At 42.6% G+C, this 19984-nt stretch overlaps 2 protein-coding genes across 3 annotated transcripts in view; one reads left to right on the forward strand and one right to left on the reverse strand.

The window, feature by feature from the left end:
- Positions 1-5013: 5013 nt before the first annotated feature.
- On the forward strand, positions 5014-14090 carry CABYR (calcium binding tyrosine phosphorylation regulated). The gene is made up of 4 exons (XM_026841665.1): positions 5014-5503; positions 5591-5644; positions 8964-9869; positions 10907-14090. The coding sequence occupies exons 1-4, from the start codon at positions 5356-5358 to the stop codon at positions 11497-11499; spliced, it is 1701 nt and encodes a 566-aa protein (XP_026697466.1). The 5' UTR covers positions 5014-5355; the 3' UTR covers positions 11500-14090.
- Positions 12257-19984, reverse strand: part of OSBPL1A (oxysterol binding protein like 1A) — a 76862-nt gene continuing 69134 nt past the window's right edge. The window contains exons 27-29 of one of the 2 annotated variants that reach the window (XM_026841663.1): positions 17949-18039; positions 17012-17035; positions 12257-14246 (exon numbers count right to left, since the gene is read on the reverse strand). In XM_026841663.1, coding sequence (XP_026697464.1) covers positions 14144-14246; positions 17012-17035; positions 17949-18039 — 218 coding nt within the window. In that variant the 3' untranslated portion in view covers positions 12257-14143. The remainder of the gene's footprint in view (positions 14247-17011; positions 17036-17948; positions 18040-19984) is intronic. The other variant, XM_026841664.1, reaches the window with a different exon arrangement.

Below are 19984 nucleotides of genomic sequence, written 5' to 3' on the forward strand. Positions count from 1 at the left end.
CTGTGATGAGAAAAATGTCAACAGTATTTTGTGTAAACTGGTAAGTTTTTATACTTTGGAACTCGGAGGCATGGTCTAATAGCAATAATGGAATATGCATCTTGCTAGTTAATATGTTAAGACTATCTTTACTGGGTCAGGTATTTTTGTTGATGTTGATGCAGTTTTTATCTCAATATGACTCATTTCAAATACATAACTAGAATTTTTAGATGTCACGAGATGGCATATTTATTGTGGTGTACTGTAAATGTTGTTAATTTACAGAACTTGCACTTTTCTATTTCTGAGTAAAATTAAAAGAAATGTGGACAGGAGTTTCCTTCCCTTGCTCCTCAAATTTGTCTTTTAATTGATGGCCTCCTGAACAAGATGATACTAAGTATTGGCAAAACTTCTGGGATGTCTGTAACAAAGTTTTCTAGTCAGCAATTACCTCAGCCGTTGTTCTTCCAGTATAATTACAGTCTCCTGGTTTAGAAAGTGAGTTATACGTGTCATGTTGAGATCAACCGTAGAGTGAACAAGGTTTAAGATGCATTTTTAAGACATTGAGTTTACTTGTTCTTCATTAAAGAAAAAGAACCACACACAATTGTATTTGTTGTATTCCTACACCTTGGAAAATGTTTCTAATTTACTCTAAAGCAAGCACTTTAATTTCTTCTCTCTCTGACTTTGAATGCTTGTTTCATATTCTAGTTATGCTTTATTCCTAAATAAAATTCCCCAGATGTTGTATTGAATTGCTTTTCAGTTTGCAAGAGTCTGATTGTCTTTCCAACAATTGATCAAACTAGTGTTTAAAAATAGCTCTGTAACTGTTTGAAGTTTGCACAGACCAAGTGTTAGGGGTTGTTATAGGGAGGGCTGTAAGTGGTGTTAGGAGGGTGCTGGTTGAACCTGCCAGTGGAGTGGAAGCAGGGTAGCCCGTGATACTCAAACTCCTTTTCCAGTCATCATTATGAAGTACTAATGGTGGTAGCAGTCACTTCCATGAAAAATGATGCAATCCCAAACAAGTATTATTAATGCTGCCGTTAAGAAGTAAATTTATACTTATCTGTCTTCTAAGGCGGTCGGTCAGCCAGTGGCCTCTGAGCAGCACAGCTGTCCTTGGCTCAGCAGGGGCTCTGCGGGCAGCCTAGGACACATAGTAGACTCCACACAGATTTCAGAGTAAGAAGTACAGGTATGTTGACTAGTCCTTTATCCTTGAGGAACTGTTATGGCAAATTATTTTATATAAATTAGGACTTCAGAAAAAAAAAAGGCAGGATGGAATTTTTTTCTGCTAATTACAGTTTGAACAGATGCTTGTACAATTTTCTGATGTTTGAGCTAGAAAAAAATGCTTCAGAAACTACTTTTATCTGGAAAAGCTGATTTACAGAAGATGGGAATATACAGGCATGTTCCTGTTCTGTCTTGTTTTGCCAAAGAACAATTAAAATACACTGTATCTATAGAGAGACTCAGAAAGTATGAGAACCTACTCTTAGTACACCAAGTTATCTGCATATATGTGTATATATATAAATTAGCTGTTGTACAAGATGCACTGGAAAAAAGATTGGTTTCTTTTACAAAATGCTTCACTTTGTCATAATGTTGCAAATATTTATTTTCCCTGAATTTCAACACTTGTTCAATTAAAGTTACAAAAGTGTACCAGTGTTAGTTAATGGCAGAAAGTGATATTCCAACTCCCCACACCACCCCTGTTTCTTCGGAGACGGTAAGAAACTCAAGGCAGGCTTTTCAGGGTTAAAAACTGAATTATTTTGACCACTAATTTTATGTGTATTTGGACCTCAGGTGCATATTAGAGTTGCATTATTGCCTCCCTGCCTCTGCTCAGAATCTTTATTACTCAATGTTTTCATGACTTGTTTAGCCCCAGTGTTACAATCGCCAGGGTCTTTTAGCCAGGAGGAGTTCATGGTTGGTTGTGTTACCCTTAATTTTTTCATTGCTGCTTTTTCCAAAATGCTGTTTATCTTTTGATGTGATTTCTTCCATGATGCTGTTCTGATCAATCATCTGTTAGGACCAGCCAGTCCTGCTGAGCTTCGGTGGTGGTCAGGCATTTTTTGGCAACTTGCGATTACCTATAGGAGATGCCCAGAAGGGCTCCCAGGTGAAGAGGTTAAGAGGCAAAAAAATAAAAAGATCGTTTGAGCTGAATGTTTGGGAGAGTGTGATTGTCAGACTTCACCAAGCAAAACCATTTACATAATTGCCTCCCAGTCTTTCACTAGATGCAATATTTTATACTGTATCGAAAAAAGATAATTGTGCTGCTGGGACATAGGCTTTTCCCCACTTGTAGCAAAGGGCCCGATGAAGGGGATGACAAAGAGTTAGACGTATGCATAAAAGATACCTTAAAACTGATATTTTGTACCTTTGGTAGGAAAAGCACAAATGTTTGCATGGAGATATTTGTACATGAATTCAACCGCCTCCCCCTTAGAATTCTACTGAAGTCTCTGGTGGGTAGAAACACAAAGATGGTGCTTGCAAAAAATGCAAGTCCTCTTCAGCCTATTTAGCTGAAGCTTTGAAAGAGATTGCCAGTTAAAAACCACAAAAACAACACTCCATGTGCCCCCAACTGGTGTGACTTGTTAACCCCTTGTGAGCTATCTTGTGAAGAGTTAATGAATGATGATCCTTTTTAGCAGAAAAAATAAGGTGTATCTGGGATCTTGATTTGCTGAACTTCTGTCCATCTCTGTCTGGTACACTTTGTATGGTGGATTTACTCTAGATGGCTCCCAGTAACGGTGTTCAAGTTCCAGCACAGTGAATTAGTTTCCAGATATGTTTTCCCTATAGTTGCTTTTAAGTTTCAGACAGACATGCTTTTACATTAGGGGCTGAAGCCTTTTTAAGTATTTGAGGAGGTTTATGCTCCTGTTACCTCTTGATAGTAAGTTTTTCTGTGGTTTATGACATCTATACTTAAAACTGTTTGAAGCTTTGCTGTGCAGAGCTTTACAAACCCAGAATTTTGACATTTTTCAAAAGAAGCAAATTTAGAAGTTATCTTCTGATCTGTATTCACTGAGGATAGTTTCAAAGTAAACACAATTGAGTTTGCATCCAGCTGTGTTTAATACTTTTATGAAGTTCCGTTTCTTCCGTATGTTCTCCATACAGATTACTATCCTGACTCCAGAAATGATAAGTTTTCTAGTCCTCATATATATTCTTGAAGTATATCTTATTCTTTCTGCAGGAAAGCTGTTCTTCCTAATTTCATAAGTCATAGCATATTCATAGACAATTTTTTAAATATTACGGTCTGTGTTGTCACTCGCCAGGACAGATGAGCTATTGTGAAAAGCTTTAATGAGAAATTACTTTCTAAGGATTCTTTTATGGAAGAAGCATTTTGTGGTAAGTTTACCGTTAACATACACTTTCCGGTGGCCTAACTTGAAATTGATGTTCTATTCTGTTAATTTAGAATGACCCATTATGAATATATTACTCAAAGGAAGCTATCGTAGGTAGCCTAAATGCTTTAGCTGCAGTGACACTTGAGTCTTAAATCTTCAGTGCTGCTGGAATTCCCCTCAGGTTTTTGTAGAGGTGCAAACACCCAGGAATGCAAGAGCAGGTAGGTAAATGGTTGGATGAAGACTGATCTGAAGTATTGTTGGTAGATAAAGGTTCTTATCCCACAGCAGGCTCCTGATCATGGCTTGACTCGATCCTCAGAAACACTTAGCGGTACCCTTGAAAATATGGCGCTCTACAGTTACCTTTGTTGGGCTTGTTTTACTGGAACAGAAAATGATCTTGTGTGTCTCCACTGAAAATATGTACTGGAAAGCAGATGCTATCCCTGGGGCTGTCGAGGTTTGTTTCAGGTTTTGCCCTCAGAGTCACAGGTTTCTGCAGTATAAACGGAGGTGTATTAAGGAATAATCTTGTTCCTCTTTGGGAGTGGATGCTGCGGCTGAGGCAGTTACGCTCCCCAGACATTTGCTCTGAGATCCTGCCAGATGTTCACAGAGAGCATCTCTTCTCGGGTGCTATATTTTGCAGTCTTTTACACTGGTTTTAAATCCCTTGGATGTGGTATGTCACCTGTCTTAAAAAGGCCAGGCTGTGAACCGGGGGATGGGTCTGTTCACCCACCCCCTCTACCAGGGCTGGCGGAGGGGTGAGAGGGATGTTGCAGTGTTGGATTGTGTGAAATCGTAACCTGAGGCTGAGACCAAAGTTACATTCTTTCTGTGCCGGGAAGAAATGTTTCGGCTTTGACTGCCTGCTGCTTCTGGTGAGGCAAGTGTATTTCAGCAAAGGCAAAACACTTCCTCAGAGGGGTTCTGCCTGCACCTTGGGTTCAGCAGGTTACGCTCTTGAAGGCAAGTGAGTAGCAGAAAGCAGGAGTGGGTTTTGTGGTAGCGTGGGAGGAGAGAAAAGGCAGCGCATCACCAGGTGTGAGTGTTGCGGGCACTCGTTTCCCCCATGCCCTGTGGCAGGCAGCACCCATGGGTGCTCAGCCTCACCCTCACAGCCGTTACACTGCTTGTCCTGAGCAATGGCAGCCACAACACCATACTTTGGTCTTAAAATATATTATTAAAAGTGTCTACAAATAGTCACGTCCATTAAATGCACTGGTTCTTGTGCGACAGTGGGAATCAAGGTGTTTATTGCAGGAGGAAAGCCTTCACTGATACGCAGCAGCATCAGCTGGCTGCAGAGCACTCTGGCTGCTCAAGGGGAGATTTTAATCGTGTTATTTCACCTTTTACTCCTAATCTTTTTTGACCAACAAACTAATTTCACAGCGCTGGAGCTCGGACGCAGGTGGCTGTGAACCTCAGCACCACTGTGGATGATGTAAGGGCACTGTGACATCACGGCCTTCTGGCTGGGTGTGGTGGCCCCAGCAGGAGACCAGGAGCCAGGAGAGAGCAAGTACTGAAGGGGGTAGAGGAGGATTACCTGTAATTACCTGTTAACTCTTTGCTTGAACATGAATGGCTGTTGTGGCTCATTGCGGGGTACTTTAGTAGGCTTTATCTTTAAGAAAGGGAATTCAGGGCATGGGTTTGAATTCACACATTGTGGTTGCCTAGTTGGGTGGCCCCCTGATGTGCCTCCTGCTGCCTAAAGCTGCAGAGGGGAGTAAAGGATTTGGTCATTGCAAGTTGTATATACCCCCCTTTCAGTTAAAGGAGTGTGCAGGAAGGGGAATAGGAGGGTTGCTGATGGCATGGCAAGGGGTGAGCCATTGGTGTTGGACATATCACACTGGGCTGCGGTAGACGCTCAGCCAAGGGGTTCTGTTTGTACAGGTGGAAAACCGTAAGCCAGCTTGAGTGGGTGAAGATGCAGTCTTCAAAGATCAGTCTGACTGTTCCATGTGGCCTTCAGACCCTTCTTGAGGGGGTGAGCCGGGCTGCCATAGAAGAAAACCCAGACAACATTGCTGAGTTTTTTGCTCTCTATTTCCAAGATCTCGTCACCTTTCAAAAAGGTTTGTTTCTACCAGTGCTTCATCTGAAGAGGTGAGCTACTTGGGAGTGCTCTCCTACTCCAGCTTAATTTCTGCTTCTATTTTCAGGGCATCCAAATCTAGATTTGACAGAACTGGTTGAAAAGTTTGAGCTTGTGAGAGGTAAGATAGTTGCTGTTTGTTCTTTTAAGATCTTTTGAGACAATATTCCAACCCAAATGAGTGCAAATAGTTTTCACTTATGGGATGCATCCCATCCATATCTTGTCATGTGAAAGAGGCACATAGGCACTGGGCTGTTGAAAAGGCAGGCATCTCCAGAAAGCACTTGCTTTTATTTAATGTGGGAAGAATTAGTCCTCTGGAATGTTGTACTTTAGTATAGAGGAGAGCCTGGATGCCTTTGGTCATTTTAATTTTAGGATATTGCAGTGCAATTTATCACCCCTAAGCAGATAGTGACTTTACACTTACCTTTTATTTGCAAATAGATATTGTATCTCCTTATTTATAAAAAGATGTTTTGGTTTTCTGGGATGATTCCTTTGGGAAGTGCTGGGAGCTTTCAACTGCTCCCTGGGTTTGGCTGTAAGGGCTGGAATACATAGTGCCTTCTGAAGGTTATGTGGGAGCACTGATACGGGTGCACTGTCTAGTCCACAGCCTGTTTGTATCTGCCCCACTGGTTTAGGTCTTCATCGTCTGACTACTGTATCAGCAGCATTAGATATCCCCTTTGTTCAAAAAGGTGACCTAAGCTGGGTTCTAAGTAACCCTGGAACTAGACAGCACTTTGAGACAGCCTTTTTCTATAGATTGAGAGCTATACACTAAGGTAATTACAGCAAGGATAGAAGCCCCAACTATGAACAGAAAGTGCTACTATCTTATTCCTAGCTTAGCATCTTCCTCTAAAAAAACTAACCTTCAGCATTTGAAGCAGTTTTCTTCTGGTAAAAATGACTGGTGGATGTTGCATTGTAACTTAAAGTATCACCAAAGGTTCAATTTTGGTGCATTTGCAAATGTTGTGTTAATGATACCACACAGCAATTTTTGTATAATCATAGAATCATAGAATGGTTTGGGTTGGAAGGGAACTTTAAAGATCCTCTAGTCCAAGACCCCTGCCCTGGGCAGGAACATCTTTCACTAGACCAGGTTGCTCAAAGCCCCGTCCAACCTGGCCTTGAACACTGCCAGGGAGGGGGCAGCCACAGCTTCTCTGGGTGACCTGTGCCAGTGTTTCACTACCCTCATTGTAATTTTAAAAAAAAAAAATAAAATCCTGATATCTAGTCTAAATCTACCCTCTTTCAGTTTAAAACTATTGCTCTTTGTCCTGTCAGACCTTTGTAAAAAGTCTTTATCTTTCTTAAAGCTCCCTTTAAGTATTGAAAGGACATGTTTCCCTGGAGCCTTCTCTTCATGCTGAACAGCCCCAACTCTCTCAGCCTTTCCTCATAGGAGAGGTGCTCCAGCCCTCTGATCAATTCTGTGGCCTCCCCTGGACCCACTCGAGTAGGTCCATGTCTTTCCTGTACTGTGGACCCCAGAACTGGACACAGTACTCCAGGTGGGGTCTCACAAGAGCAGAGTAGAGGGGGAGAATCACCTCACTTCATGAGGTTCACATGGGCCCCCTTCCCAAGCCTGTCCAGATTCCTCTGGATGGCATCCCTTCCCTCTAGTGAATCAGCTGTACCACCCAGCTTGGTGTCGTCCATAAACTTGCTGAGGGTGCACTCAATCCAGCTCTGTCACTGATGAAGATATTAAACAGTATTGGTCCCAGCATGGACCCTTGATGGACACCACTCATTGCTGGTTTCCACTTGGACATTGGGACGTTGACTGTAACTCTTTGGGTGCAGCCATCCAGCCAATTCCTTATCCATCTAACGGTCCATCCATCAAATCCATCTCTCCAGTTTAGCAGCCAGAATGTTGTGTGGGACTGTATCAAAGGCGTTATAGAAGTCCAAGTAGATGACATCAGTAACTCCTCCCTTGTCTGCTGATGCAGTCACTCCATCATAGAAGGCCATTAGATTAGTCAGGCACGATTTGCCCTTGGTGAAGCTGTGCTGACTGTCTTTAATCACCTCTCGTCTTCCATATGTTTTGATATATTTTCTAGGAGGATCTCTACCATGATCTTATGAGGCCCAGAGGTGAGGCTGAGGGGTCAGTTGTTCCCAGAGTTCTCATTAAATTTTTTAAAAAGGGTGTGATATTCCCTTCTTTCCAGTCACGGGGGACTTTGCTTGACTGCCATGACTTTTCAAGTATGATGGAGAGCGGCTGAATATCACAGAAATTTTCTCTCAAAATGCCTGTCAGAGGTTTGCTTATGTGATTGTGAATTGACTCCTGCATGTTCACCGAGCTCCAGTACAGGTCCCCCTCTCTTTCTGTATGGTCCCTCTGCTACTATGTGGTCACATAACTGTGTTATGAAAAGGGATATCAGAGAGGAATTCCTTAGCAAGGTTTCCTCTGAAGGGTCCGGCCCACAGTGCCAGCACAGGTTTTGGGACTGGTGGTGCAGCAGCAGGTATCTCACTGGTTTGTATAGCTGCAAGAGAGCCTTTCTTTTCTGTGGCATTGTGCGATACTGACACTGGATTATAAATGGGTTTATGTTGGCTTGGGATGGCAGTCAGAATAATGTTTTTTCAGAGACAATTTAGCTCTGTCATCCTTTGAGTTATGTTTCTCTTATAATTTCTTATCCAGAAAACAGCTCAGTGCTGAGCAGTGGTGATATATCAGACTCCTCTTCTGCTACTGTGCTGGGTTTACATATTGGCCAACGCTTGCTAATCATGATAGAAACCAGACCTCTTGGTTTGTTGTTTTCCAGTGTAGAGGGGTTTTGTTAACCATGTGATGGAAGGCTGTTTTGATCCCACGGGTACTTTCTTGTGTTCCACCCTTGATAACTAATCTAGGAGCCATTTTTCACTCTGTATCTAAAACTTGTTCACGTCTTACCCTATTCTTCACTTGGATACCTGTCAGTTCAACTAATCCAGATTCTTGAGGAAGCTAAAATGTCACTATCAATACATCTAAAATAACTTGTATGGATCCAAAGAGTTTTGGCATGTTGCAAAAGGGAGCCATGGTCTTCTAACTGGCTTATCTGATGTGCTTAATGTAAAAGGTTTACTCTCTTAACCCGTAAGTGTAGTGATGTTTGTGGGCAGTAGATAAGAATGTTGTCATCACCGCAGGATCAGGAATACAGTCAAGGCTTCCTGGGTTTTGAAGTGGTACCATTGCTCTCTGAATTTTCTTTCCCCTTATTGATAGGCAAGCAGCAAACCCTCTCCTTACATTATGCCTACTCTGCAACCCGGGAAGTCTCATAAATGTGCTTTAGATCATCTAATTGAGTTGGTGCTGAAATCATTCAATTTTATTTAAATGGAAACAGTTACTTGTGTATTGCCATTATGTGCTCTTTACCTTGCAGAAAATAAGAGACTGGAAGAGAAGACATCAGAGTACACAGTTACTTTGTTTTCTGGGGAGCCCAAGCGAATGGACAAGTGTACCGACACAGAGGAAGACCAGCTCCTTGAACCTGATATTCAATATAGCTCCAGAGTAACTCAACACCCATCAACTGCCAGTTCCATTGCAGGAAGCAGTTCCCCCTCTGGATTTGATGGAGCTTCATCCCCTGAGGGACCTGAACTGGTGTATGTCCCTGCTGAGTTTGCTGCCCACGTGCTAGGTAACAGTGATTCTTTATATTCTGTGAGGAACGTGGCAACCAGCATGCAGACTCTTCACGAAGACTCTCAGGCCTCGGAGGATGAATTTACACCAGTAGAAGGTGCTGCTGAAGATGCTTCTGCTGTCCCAGCAGCTGAGGCTTCTATAGAGGCTGTCAGGTCACAATCAGGAGTGTGGAGTCAGTCTTCCATAGCTGGAGAACTGGGGCCCTCAGACAGCCAAGCTGATGTCTCAATAAATGATGTTAACCAAGCTTCCTCCGTCCCCTTGTGGGAAGAACTATCACCATCAGCCCTTTCACCACCACCACCACTTTCTCCTAAAGATCCACTGAAGGCTGTGCCTTCCTGCAAGGAAGGTGAGGTTACCTCAACCACTGAGGTTGTGTCACTGTGGTGGGATGATGAGCTGATTACGGATGCAGAGGTTCCACCTTATGTAGAACAGTTTCCACAGAAAATAATAATTCCCTTCACAGACCAAACAGCTTATCTGTTAAAGATTGAGCAGCCTTTAAATACAGTCCAGAGCTCAAGTGATACAACATTATGTCCATCTGCTGATGATTTTGTGTGCCATCTTGAGATAATCGAATCTACAGCACAAGTGGAATCAGCTGAGCAAGTTTATGTCTTGTCAGGTAAGAAAGTTTGGGTCTTTGTGTCATGTTCTTGTGTTAGCTTCAGACTCTACAGCTTCATCAGGGGTCACTAAATGGAAAAACACTTATGTCAGTGCTGCAGGGTAGAGACAACTTCTAAAAAACTTACGGTACTGACACTGTCTGCTTGGCCTCAGTGCATGTGTTTGATCTCTCTGCTACCTGTTCCAAGAGATGGGGCTAGCTCTGGGCAGGACTCCTGTGCTCCTGTGGGCAAACACACAGATAAGAGTGATGGGAAGGTGCCCATTGATGCCAAATGATCTTGCTCAAAAACACCCTGTATTTTCTGAATCAGGTGTTGGAGGCCAAGGATGTGCTACATGTGCCCTGTCGCTGAAGAGATGTGACTAGTTGGAGCCTTACTTTTGATTCTCCTCTCCTGAAAGATCTCATATTCCAGCACTGACCTAGGAGGTTTTCCATTTAGGCAAAAAATGGTGGTGGTTGCCTCTGCTGTCTTGAGCTTAGTGAGTTTCTGCAGCTGGGCTGAGCTGGTCATCAGTTTCACAAACAGGGAGAGAGCTCATCTTTCTTGGTGAGGCCCTCACCAGCATCTCTTCCCTGTGATGACATGCACCCAGCTCCTCCCTTGCACAGCAGGAGAAACCCTCCAGGGTGGAGGTCCCCTGCCCAGAGTCTCCCTTGCAGAATCTGTGCAAGCCCCATCCCAGGCCCCAGGAAGAGTAGAACAGCTGTGAGGCCCAGACAGAGCATGTTGTAGAGGAGAGCTGAGCTTAGGCAGTTGTTTTAAAAAAATCCCAAACTTCTAGGGGAGTCTGGCAAACTTCAGTTTCAGAAATAGCAGATAAATGCTTACCCAGAAGAGCCTCTGCTTTGACCATGAACAGTTCTACTTTTTCTAGGCTGCAGGTGACCAAACAGTGTTTGCTATCCCAGCTGTCCTCTCTAACATGCTTTTGCAATGTGTAGGTGTTTGAAGTAGACATAAGGCTTTACAATATGACTGGAATGCACCACTCCTGATACCAGCATTCTTATTTTTATTTTTGTAGCCATGGCATCAAGTGAAGCAGGACAGCTACAACCACATTCTAATGTGTGGACCCTCTATTGCCTAACTGACCTGAGACAAGGTCAAGAATCGCCTCCATCCTTTCCTCCTGCTGGAGTTGGTGGTCCTTATTACCAGGCAACCCTCAGTCTTTCCACGGGGGAAGATCAACAGTGGGGTCAGTTGTCACATGTATCTGCTCCAATTTATGTGATGCAAGAAGGAAGCAAGAGGGAAAATGCTCCACCTTTCATTTTAGTGGGTTCTAACATTCAGAACACACAGGACTGGAAACCTCTTCCTAGCCAAGCTGCCTTTGCACAGCGAGATGCAGGTGCTAGGCAGAGATTCATTACAGTCCCAGTTGCCAGGCCAGCTGCTGAGGAAATGGATATGGCAAGCTGTAATTCTCAGTCTGCAGAGGAAACTGGGGCTAAGCCATGCACAGCCCATGTTCTCTCAGTTGCCATCCCTCCGGATGATATGATGTCTGCAAAGAAAGGCTCAGCAGCTGGTGATAAGCACACAGGTATAAATGCTCTTGCAGGACACATCACTGTTACACCAGGCCCTGTTCCCAGAGCAGGGTCCTGAAGAAGGAAGTTTTCTTCTTGCATGGGTCTTGCATAGAGAGAGGCTACTGAAAGCTTTCAAAATACAACAGGGTTTAAAACCAGTGGTTAAACTACTTGTTATAACCACCTTCTGCTTGTTACACTGCAATTAGTACTAGTCTTGCTCTGGGTAACCAACTTTTTAATCTCACCTTTATACCCATCTTTATGCCTGCAGCCTGAACTTTTAGCATTCGTGTAATGCTCAAAATGTGGCCAAGTACCCTCACCTTATAGTGCATTCAGGTAGCAATTAAATTAGTTCTTGCTGCACACTTTCTACTGAGTTAATGTTATTTTTTCAAACAGGTTGAGAAGAGAGGCTGTGCAGACTTCAGAAACGAGTTCAGGAGAAATGGACTTTACAATGTAATAAATCAAATAACACATGCTTCAAAAAGCCAACAATTTGAACTGCATTGTCATTCATTTTGTAATTTCCTAACACAGCACATAATCCTGAATGTTAACTTTGTGTGAATTATGACCACAAAGGCATCTGCTGCAGCTATTTCACTGAAGACGAAACAGCTTCCTCAGTGTACAAACATGGTGTATGTGTAAGCCCCAGGGACACAGACAGGTGACATACAGAGCCAAAGTTAGGTCAGTGTAACCAGGTGTAGTCTCTACTGCTGGGGTTTATATTCCAGGAAGGAACTGTGTACAAAAGGCAGGAGCAAGCAGACAGTCATGCTTTCAACTAGAGGAAGGAATTATTCTCACACATGGTCAAATTCATTCAAACTACAGCTTTATTGAGGAGGACTGCTGAGGTTATGCTTTGAGGAAGGGGTTAAGAAAAATTACCTTTATTTTGCTTTAGAGGTTTCACAACTACAGGTATGGTCACTTAAATATGCCAGACTCTTGAAGTATGAATAGGTCTAGAAAAATAAATACATCTGTTCTTAGGAAACAGAAGTTGCTCAGAACAAAAGAAAAGTTGATGTTGTGTAGAGGTATCCCCCTCTTGGAGCTGGGTAAGCAGGCAGGAACTAAATGCTTTGATTTTCCTATCACTGAGTGTTCAATGCTGTGGGACCTGCTGCAGCACTGACCTAACAGCTAGACTGTTTCTATGCATCTCTGAATCTCACTTGGAGTTGCACGGGAGTTATGACAGACTTCAAGAAATGCTGGCCAGAGTAGAGGCTTTCCAGAGACAGTGCAGGTATTCCTGCATCTACCAGCCAGTGTGAGAACTGGGCCTTCCTATGAAAGGCTGCCAGAGAAAAGGCTCTTCCTCATCTATGCAATTGTGTCTCAGGTCACTACCTGGGTAATTGTAGTAGTGCACAGAATAAAAATAGCCATCTCACTGCCTTATTCACAGTTTCAGTAGTTGCTCTCAGGTTAGAGCTGCAGCCTCACTGCCTATTCCAGGCACAAGCTCTCAGTTCCCCCATAAGCAGACTGTTCTACTTCAGGGCAAAGCAGGTCCTGAAGCACAGGGACACACATCATGCAAGGTCATTGCAGCAGCTTTGGGAGTTGGGTCAGTGCTGTCAAACACCACTCACTTTAGACTAGATGCAAGAAGTTCTGAAGCCTTTATTTAGTAGCAATTAAATTATTCAATTAACACTAACCTCCAGATAGCAGTTAAAATATTGTACAAGGAGCAGCTTGCCCCCTAGAAGCTCTGTACACAGTTCAATATAAACTTACACTCTTAAGATCGAATGCACCCCACTGAAAAGGGGTAAAGCAGCTGTGCACAGGAGGCCTCACTGAGGTGCTGTACTACCTTTGAAATGCACAAGACTTTCTCCTCCCAGGCAGTTGCACAGTACAGACACAGGTCCTGTTCCCCCTGCCATGTTCCACCAGGTCCTGGACTGATTAGGTTCTTGCTTTTTTGCAGTGGCGCTGGACACCAGAACTTCTAGTGCATGAAACAGATTCTTTTAAAACAACCTGTTACTAGTGTGCAGTTCAAATCAAATCTGTAGATATTTAAATGGCTCTTAATTCCTTAAACCGTAAGGTTGGTAGCAAAACAGGAGAGCAAAATTCAAAACACACTGCACAAAACATTGAATAAATACCTCTGAGTAATGTTACCATCTTGAACAACTGCATTTAATGCTCCAGAGACAGGAACGCTTCTGGAATCTCTGACCAGAGCTCAGGATTCAAGGGAGTTACTTCAGTAAAAGAAAAGTCACTTTATGAAAAATTACATCTTTACAAAAGTGACACGCTCTTCTTCATTTAAGAACAGAATATTGCAATTACTGTGTGTGCTTTTAAACATTCCCATGTCGCAATAAATAAAACCGGTTTTACTTGTGCCAATGTTATCTACGAAAGAAAGTATTCACAGAACAGCCGAAGGTGTTCTATTCCTCATACACCACAACCTAATATAGGTGTATTCATCAAACAGGGCAGCTCGAAACCACAGCGTCTTACTCTGTCCACACAGGACCCACCATCAGCCAGAAAAATTATTCTCCTACCTCTGGGACTGCAGATCATGTACCACCAGATTTACTGTGGAGATGCTTAATATTCTGTTTGATAACAGATCAGTTTTTTTCAGGAGATAAGTAAAACAAGGAAAAACATTAAAACAGATTAAGACTTATTTATATCAGTCATAGGCTCCTTATTGCATTTTAATAAATATCAGGCAAGTTAAAGTAGTTTCTGTCCCAGTAGTTGCCAGAATAAAGCCAGTCCTGCGTACCAGTGTAGGGATTGGGGCCTTGGTGGAACCATCTGCAAGGAAACATACAGCATGTTAGTGAAGCTATCAACACACACTTTTATGGAAGTTCAGAACTGCTTTGCTGTATCTTCAGCAGTTTACTGTTCGAATTAATTATTGTGATTGCAGGAGCCCTCTTGGTTTTAAAGTCGTAAGTGAATTTAAAGCCATCTTCTGTGGCTAGATCTCCCCATTTGCCACACTGCTTAAATGTCTCCTACATGAAGTTACTGACACTAGTATTTTGTCACATGAAGCAGTTGAGACTATCACATAAAAAAAGGATAGATAGTTTTACTTCAAAGCAGTTGTGAACAATCACTCTGGCATGCATAAGCAGTAAGTTTTTGCAAGACATGTAAACACCACAAGCACTGCAGTCCTGAAAACAGAAAAATATTATTTCCCAGGATCTTTTTTTTTTTTAACACCTCATTTTGCAATGCACTTAACTCAGGAACAAGTGTGCCAGCCACCTTCAGTGCAGACAAACTATCACCCACAGGCTGCAAGGAAAGTCCTGGCTTGTTACACCATAACTGTGTTGCATTACACTGTTGGCACTGGGGGGCTTACCTGAATGGCCAGAAGGCTGACTCCCTCTGCATGAAGATAGTTGCAAGGTTTTGCTAAATTTGTTGTTGGTAGGATCACTGAAGTTTAGCCTCATCTTTCTTTCCTTCCCTTTCCCCTCCTACCTAATCTGGAGACACTGTGTATATACACACAGAGAGATTATATCTGCATGTGTATATAACCCGGGGGGGGGGGCAGTTTCTATCTATAAAATAAGGTGCAGTTACAAGGCCATACTACTGGCAAGAATCCCCCAGTGGTGAGAACAACCCTGTCAAATCACCACAGCACAGAAGTTTCTCCTCCTTCCTACCCTCCCATACCTGTTTCTGGCAATCCTGATGCCTCTTACTGAACACCACTTTCTGTTTGGGCCCACTTACTCCACCTTCTGCCTCAGCAGCATGCACCCCACTGTACCAGACCTCTAGCACTTTAATGTCTTGTATTTTGCCAAGCCGTGTTAGTGGCACAAGTCAGCTTGCTAGAAGCCATTTCTGTGGTTAATAAGCTCTGCAGCTTGCTTTCACTGCCTCACTGACCACAAAAGCCAGTTCTTCCTTTATATGCCTCACTACAGCCAACACACGCACTCAAGTAAATCATGTGTGCAAGGCAGCCCATTTTAACTTGGCTCTTTCCTTCTAGGGTACCATAAAGTTTCAGAACAGAAATTAAGGCACATTTAGATGTGACTTGATGTCTTTAAAAGGCAAAAGGATAAAGGCCACCCAGCACTGCAGTGTTGTGTTCCAAAGCAGGGCAGCTAATAGGCAAGTCTTGGTTGGCTCAGAAGACTTGAGATACATATTGGAAGAAATGCCTTGCACTGTCTTCATGGTGATAAACTGAACAGTTGAACACTTCAATGGCCGTCCTGCTGCCCTGGTTAAGTGAACTGAAGTCAACAGCAGTTATCCAACCCCTGCACCACACATAGTTCACTACTGCATCATCTGAACAGGGCGAGTCAGCTGTTCCCAAGTAACTGGTGCGTGCTGTGCACAGGCATCTAGTTCACCTCCTAGTTCAGAGGTAACAGCAGCTCACTCAGAGCACAAAGAGTTTGCTGAGAGTCAGGGCTATAAGCACAGTCACCTTGTCTCTCATATTAAGGAATTCTACCACCCAACACCTCACTACTGTGTCTTCAACACTTGTACAATGTACCCCTCCCTCCAGTGATCAACTACTTCAATAGGAAAGGGAAAGGAGATGGGAAGAACTAAGTTTGAGACACACAGGAGACCCAAAGCAGTCAGATAATCCGGTCACGTAAGTGATGGGGGGAGGAGGGGACTGATTTCCATCAGAAGCAACAGACCACTTCTATGTTTCAGAAATGAACTGGTCTTTTACATGAGACTTAAGACTACTGGTCAGTCTCTAAAACATTAGGTGTTCAACATGAGTCACTTCTTCAGAAACACCAAGACCCACTTCTAAAGTGGATTCAAAATTTAAAGAGAAAAAAATCACTAGGCACTTTGGAGAATTGTCTTACGAGGGAGGAACTCTACTAGACAAAGTAAGAATTCTGTTTTTCGGTGGCAAGGAAATTGCAGCAGTTTACATCAAAGTTTATATTACACTGCAGATTAAGACCTACAGTTGAATTTGGAACAGGTAGAAGAGTTCCCCTTCAAAGCATGTTTTTGTTTTCCCTGAAGCACAACACTTTATGTTCATCCTTTGGAGGCAGTCACACTTGGCATTCCTAAAGAGATCAGACACTAGGAATTTTCTGCCAAAACTTTAGAAACATCTTGGAAAATGAAGAGTTTTTGAGGGATATCCCAGGAAAGTGCTGAGCAGGTCTACAGTACATGCATAACAGCCAACTGAAGAACCTGGTGAACGGTGTCTGCACTAATTATACAACCAAAAACCACTGCTCTGAGTTGCTCCCTGGGACTTCCCCTATTTCCAATGCCAAGCTCAGGTGCTTTGAGCTATACCTTAAGCTACTTCTGGCAACTGGAAGAACACAGTGTAACTACTCTTTGCTTTGAAAACACTTGGTGAGAGGTAGAACCACGCTGAATTCAGGAAAGGGAGAAGGAGATGCAAGGCTGTCCAGCACTTAACATGTTTACTTGGAAGCATTACAAAGATGTTATTTTCCAGTCTCAGGGCAAACCAACCCAAACACTTCAGGAGAGCAGGCACAGGAAAAAGACAAAGGCAGACATGTCCAAACCTGGGACTCTGGAATGATGCATGACTTCATTTGAAAAAAAGAAAAAAGTGATTTACAGTTACAAAACAGACATTTTAAAGATATTTAATTTGCAGTGTCTGGGTATATTAATAGCTAGTTAATAGGGAAGAGATGAAGCTTGCTTACTTTTAGAAAGTTTAGCCCTACCTTTTTCTTTTTTTTTTTTTTCTCCTGTGAAGAGACCACCGATTTATTACTACACTTAAGACCTTATCTGGTCAAACTAGATTCATCTGGTCATGTTTTCGCAGTTTCTACTTAGCTTGTGCATAAGAGCTCCCAACTGACCCCTCTCATATTATAGTAGAAAAAAACCCAACCACCCCATCCTGTAAGCTCCCTTAGCTCTTCTAACTTCTGTAGTTAGTAACCCTCTCAGAAAGGACACAATAGCTTGGGATATCTGGCTGATAATTTCACCAACTTTGAGAATAACTGTATGCAGTGGGAATACAGTATTACCAGCACACAGCAACTGATCTGAGAAGTCATGGGCAATAAGCTATCAAGTTTACCAGAGGAAGCATCTCCTCCTGTCTTTGGCCAAGCATGCAAATTTGAGGCAATTATAAATTAATCAGCAACAACAGTCCTTACAAGCAGCTATCAGTGGCAACATCTTTTTTGTGTCAGAACCAAGAGGTGCTCAGAAAAGACAAGACAGTTTGTATTTGGATATGGGTGTGCAAGCAATGAGATGGAAGGAACTGAAACCAAGCCTGACACTTCTCTCTGGAAGCCTGCAGGGACCGAACCTGCAAACACAACAGTGGCACCACCAAACCTCATGATACCGGCTCTTCATGTTGACACTACATGGCACATCACTGGCGTGGACTGGCAGTTAACCTGGATGTTTAAAACCTTTATATAACTACACACACACACACACACACACACCGGCAAGTACACTAACCTCGTCTTCCAGTCTTCTTCTGACTTGGAACGATTTTTGCGGGCAGTCCTTTGTTTTTCTTCTAGCCTCTTCTTTTCTTCACTAGCTAGATCTTGAAGGAATAAAAACATACAAATAAAAATACAGAAGACAAAGTGTAATATAAGACACAGACATTACTCCACCTGACCTAGCAAATAAATATGGGAAGTACAAGTCGTCCATTTAAAAAGCCTTCTGCGTAACACAGAAGAGCTTCTGGTTTAGTCTAAGAGCAAAGCCAGGCCAGCTGTGGCACAAGATCAGCCAATGGAATTCCAGTCTTTAAGACTGCTAAATATATGTTTATCCATGGCTTGAGGACCCTGAAAACGTGTTTATGTGACAGCAAAGATGACCTATGGGATGTGGCATACCTAGAATTTATGTCAGTAGGGAAACTGATTGAGATATATTAGATTTATTTCAGAAGTCTGGCCACCTGCTGCTTCTTAATGTTTGGGTAAATTGTCACTAGTGCCTAGCTACTAATCAGCAAGGGTTTGGAATATTAATTTCCAAACCACAAACTATTGTCTCTGCAGTATCCATTTTTTTTGTTAATGCACTAAGATAGCACTAAGGTCACCGTCCTAAACAAGCAGAACAATTGTTCTATTTGGCAGAAAGGATGGTCAAAGAAGCAGATTAGGTAGAAGGGTGATCTCTTTCACACCTAAATCCTCAAAAAGCATTTCAGAAACATCTTTGGAAGAAGTAGTTGAGAGAATAATTTCTGTAAGACTATCAACCACTCTCAGTTACCTTGTCAGCTACTAACACACTGCTTATTACCAGTCTATCTACTAGACAAACTTTATGCTGTTAGTATAGTTAAGCAATAGGGTCTGTTGCTAACAGCATAGTTATCTGCACTTCCAAGTTTAGACAGACAAATTACTGGGGATGCTCTGAACCAAGTATGTCTATCCTGCTGGCCACAAAAGAATCGTACAGGCAGGAGAGACCGCTTGTGGGAATTCACTGATATGCTTCTCTAAAAGCCTCAAAGAAGTGCTTATCAGTTTCAGAGAAAAAAAACAAAACCCATGCACAAGTACAGCTGCACTGTATTATGCCTGTGTTACTGTTTTTCATACCTAGATCTCAAACTATTTATCAGAGTAGTCCCAGTCATTGCCCTATTACATAGGTGAAACTGAATCAGAGGTTTTATGACTTACCCCAATTACTTAGCAATCCAGAGGAAGCAAGAGCTCCCATGTTTTCAGACCACAATGACAAAGGAGCAAAAGAAGGCCAGAAAGGCTATTTCACACCATATCGAAGTATTTAACACCAAGTCACATGTCAGAAGATAAGACCAGTGTCTTTTGGATACTTTTCACTCCATGGCATCTACAGTAAACACCTCTGAGGTTTCTAAAAAACAGACTATATCTACTTACTGAAAGTATCATAATGCATTTCTAATTCACTATTCTAGCACAACAGAAGCATTCAACTCCCAGTGAAGAATAATTCTGCATTAAGTATATTTTTTGGCATTGCAGTTTCACTTAAAATAGTTCAGACTGCATTTCTCAGGACTGGCACATCCTTTTGCATCAGGCTGATGGAAACAGAGAACTGGAAAGTTCACAAATACTTTCTTTTGATGGTCACAGACTGTCGTCTTAGACTAGTTTCCAATTATAGGGCTTGACTAGGAAGCACAGCAGGTGGCCTAAACCTAAACAGCATAGCATTGTGAAGTTTAAGATTCTTGCTTATATGAAAGAACACAAGCAAAAAGGTGGTATGGTGGGTTCCTGGCCAGCAACTAACCACCCACAAGCCACCTGTTCACTCCCATTCACCCCAGCAGGTTAAAGGAGAATCAAAGAGCAAAGGCAAAAAAACCTCACAGCTTGAGGTAAAGAAAGTTTAGTAAGCGAAGGGAAAGAAAAAAAGAGGAAAAAATGGTGCAAAGGCAATCACTTACTACCTTCCACCAGCAGATCTGTATCCAGCCAGACTCCAAGCAATGGCTACTTACACCCGACACACAGTTTATT

The sequence above is a fragment of the Athene cunicularia genome (assembly GCF_003259725.1).
Source record: "Athene cunicularia isolate RWA chromosome 2 unlocalized genomic scaffold, athCun1 chr2_part1, whole genome shotgun sequence".
Taxonomy (NCBI): domain Eukaryota; kingdom Metazoa; phylum Chordata; class Aves; order Strigiformes; family Strigidae; genus Athene; species Athene cunicularia.

Coding starts and splice junctions, on each gene's coding strand:
- CABYR (XM_026841665.1), top strand. CDS start 5,356: ATGCAGTCTTCAAAGATCAGTCTGACTGTTCCATGTGGCCTTCAGACC. Junction 5,645..8,963: donor AAAGTTTGAGCTTGTGAGAG/GTAAGATAGTTG, acceptor TTTACCTTGCAG/AAAATAAGAGACTGGAAGAG. Junction 9,870..10,906: donor GCAAGTTTATGTCTTGTCAG/GTAAGAAAGTTT, acceptor TTATTTTTGTAG/CCATGGCATCAAGTGAAGCA.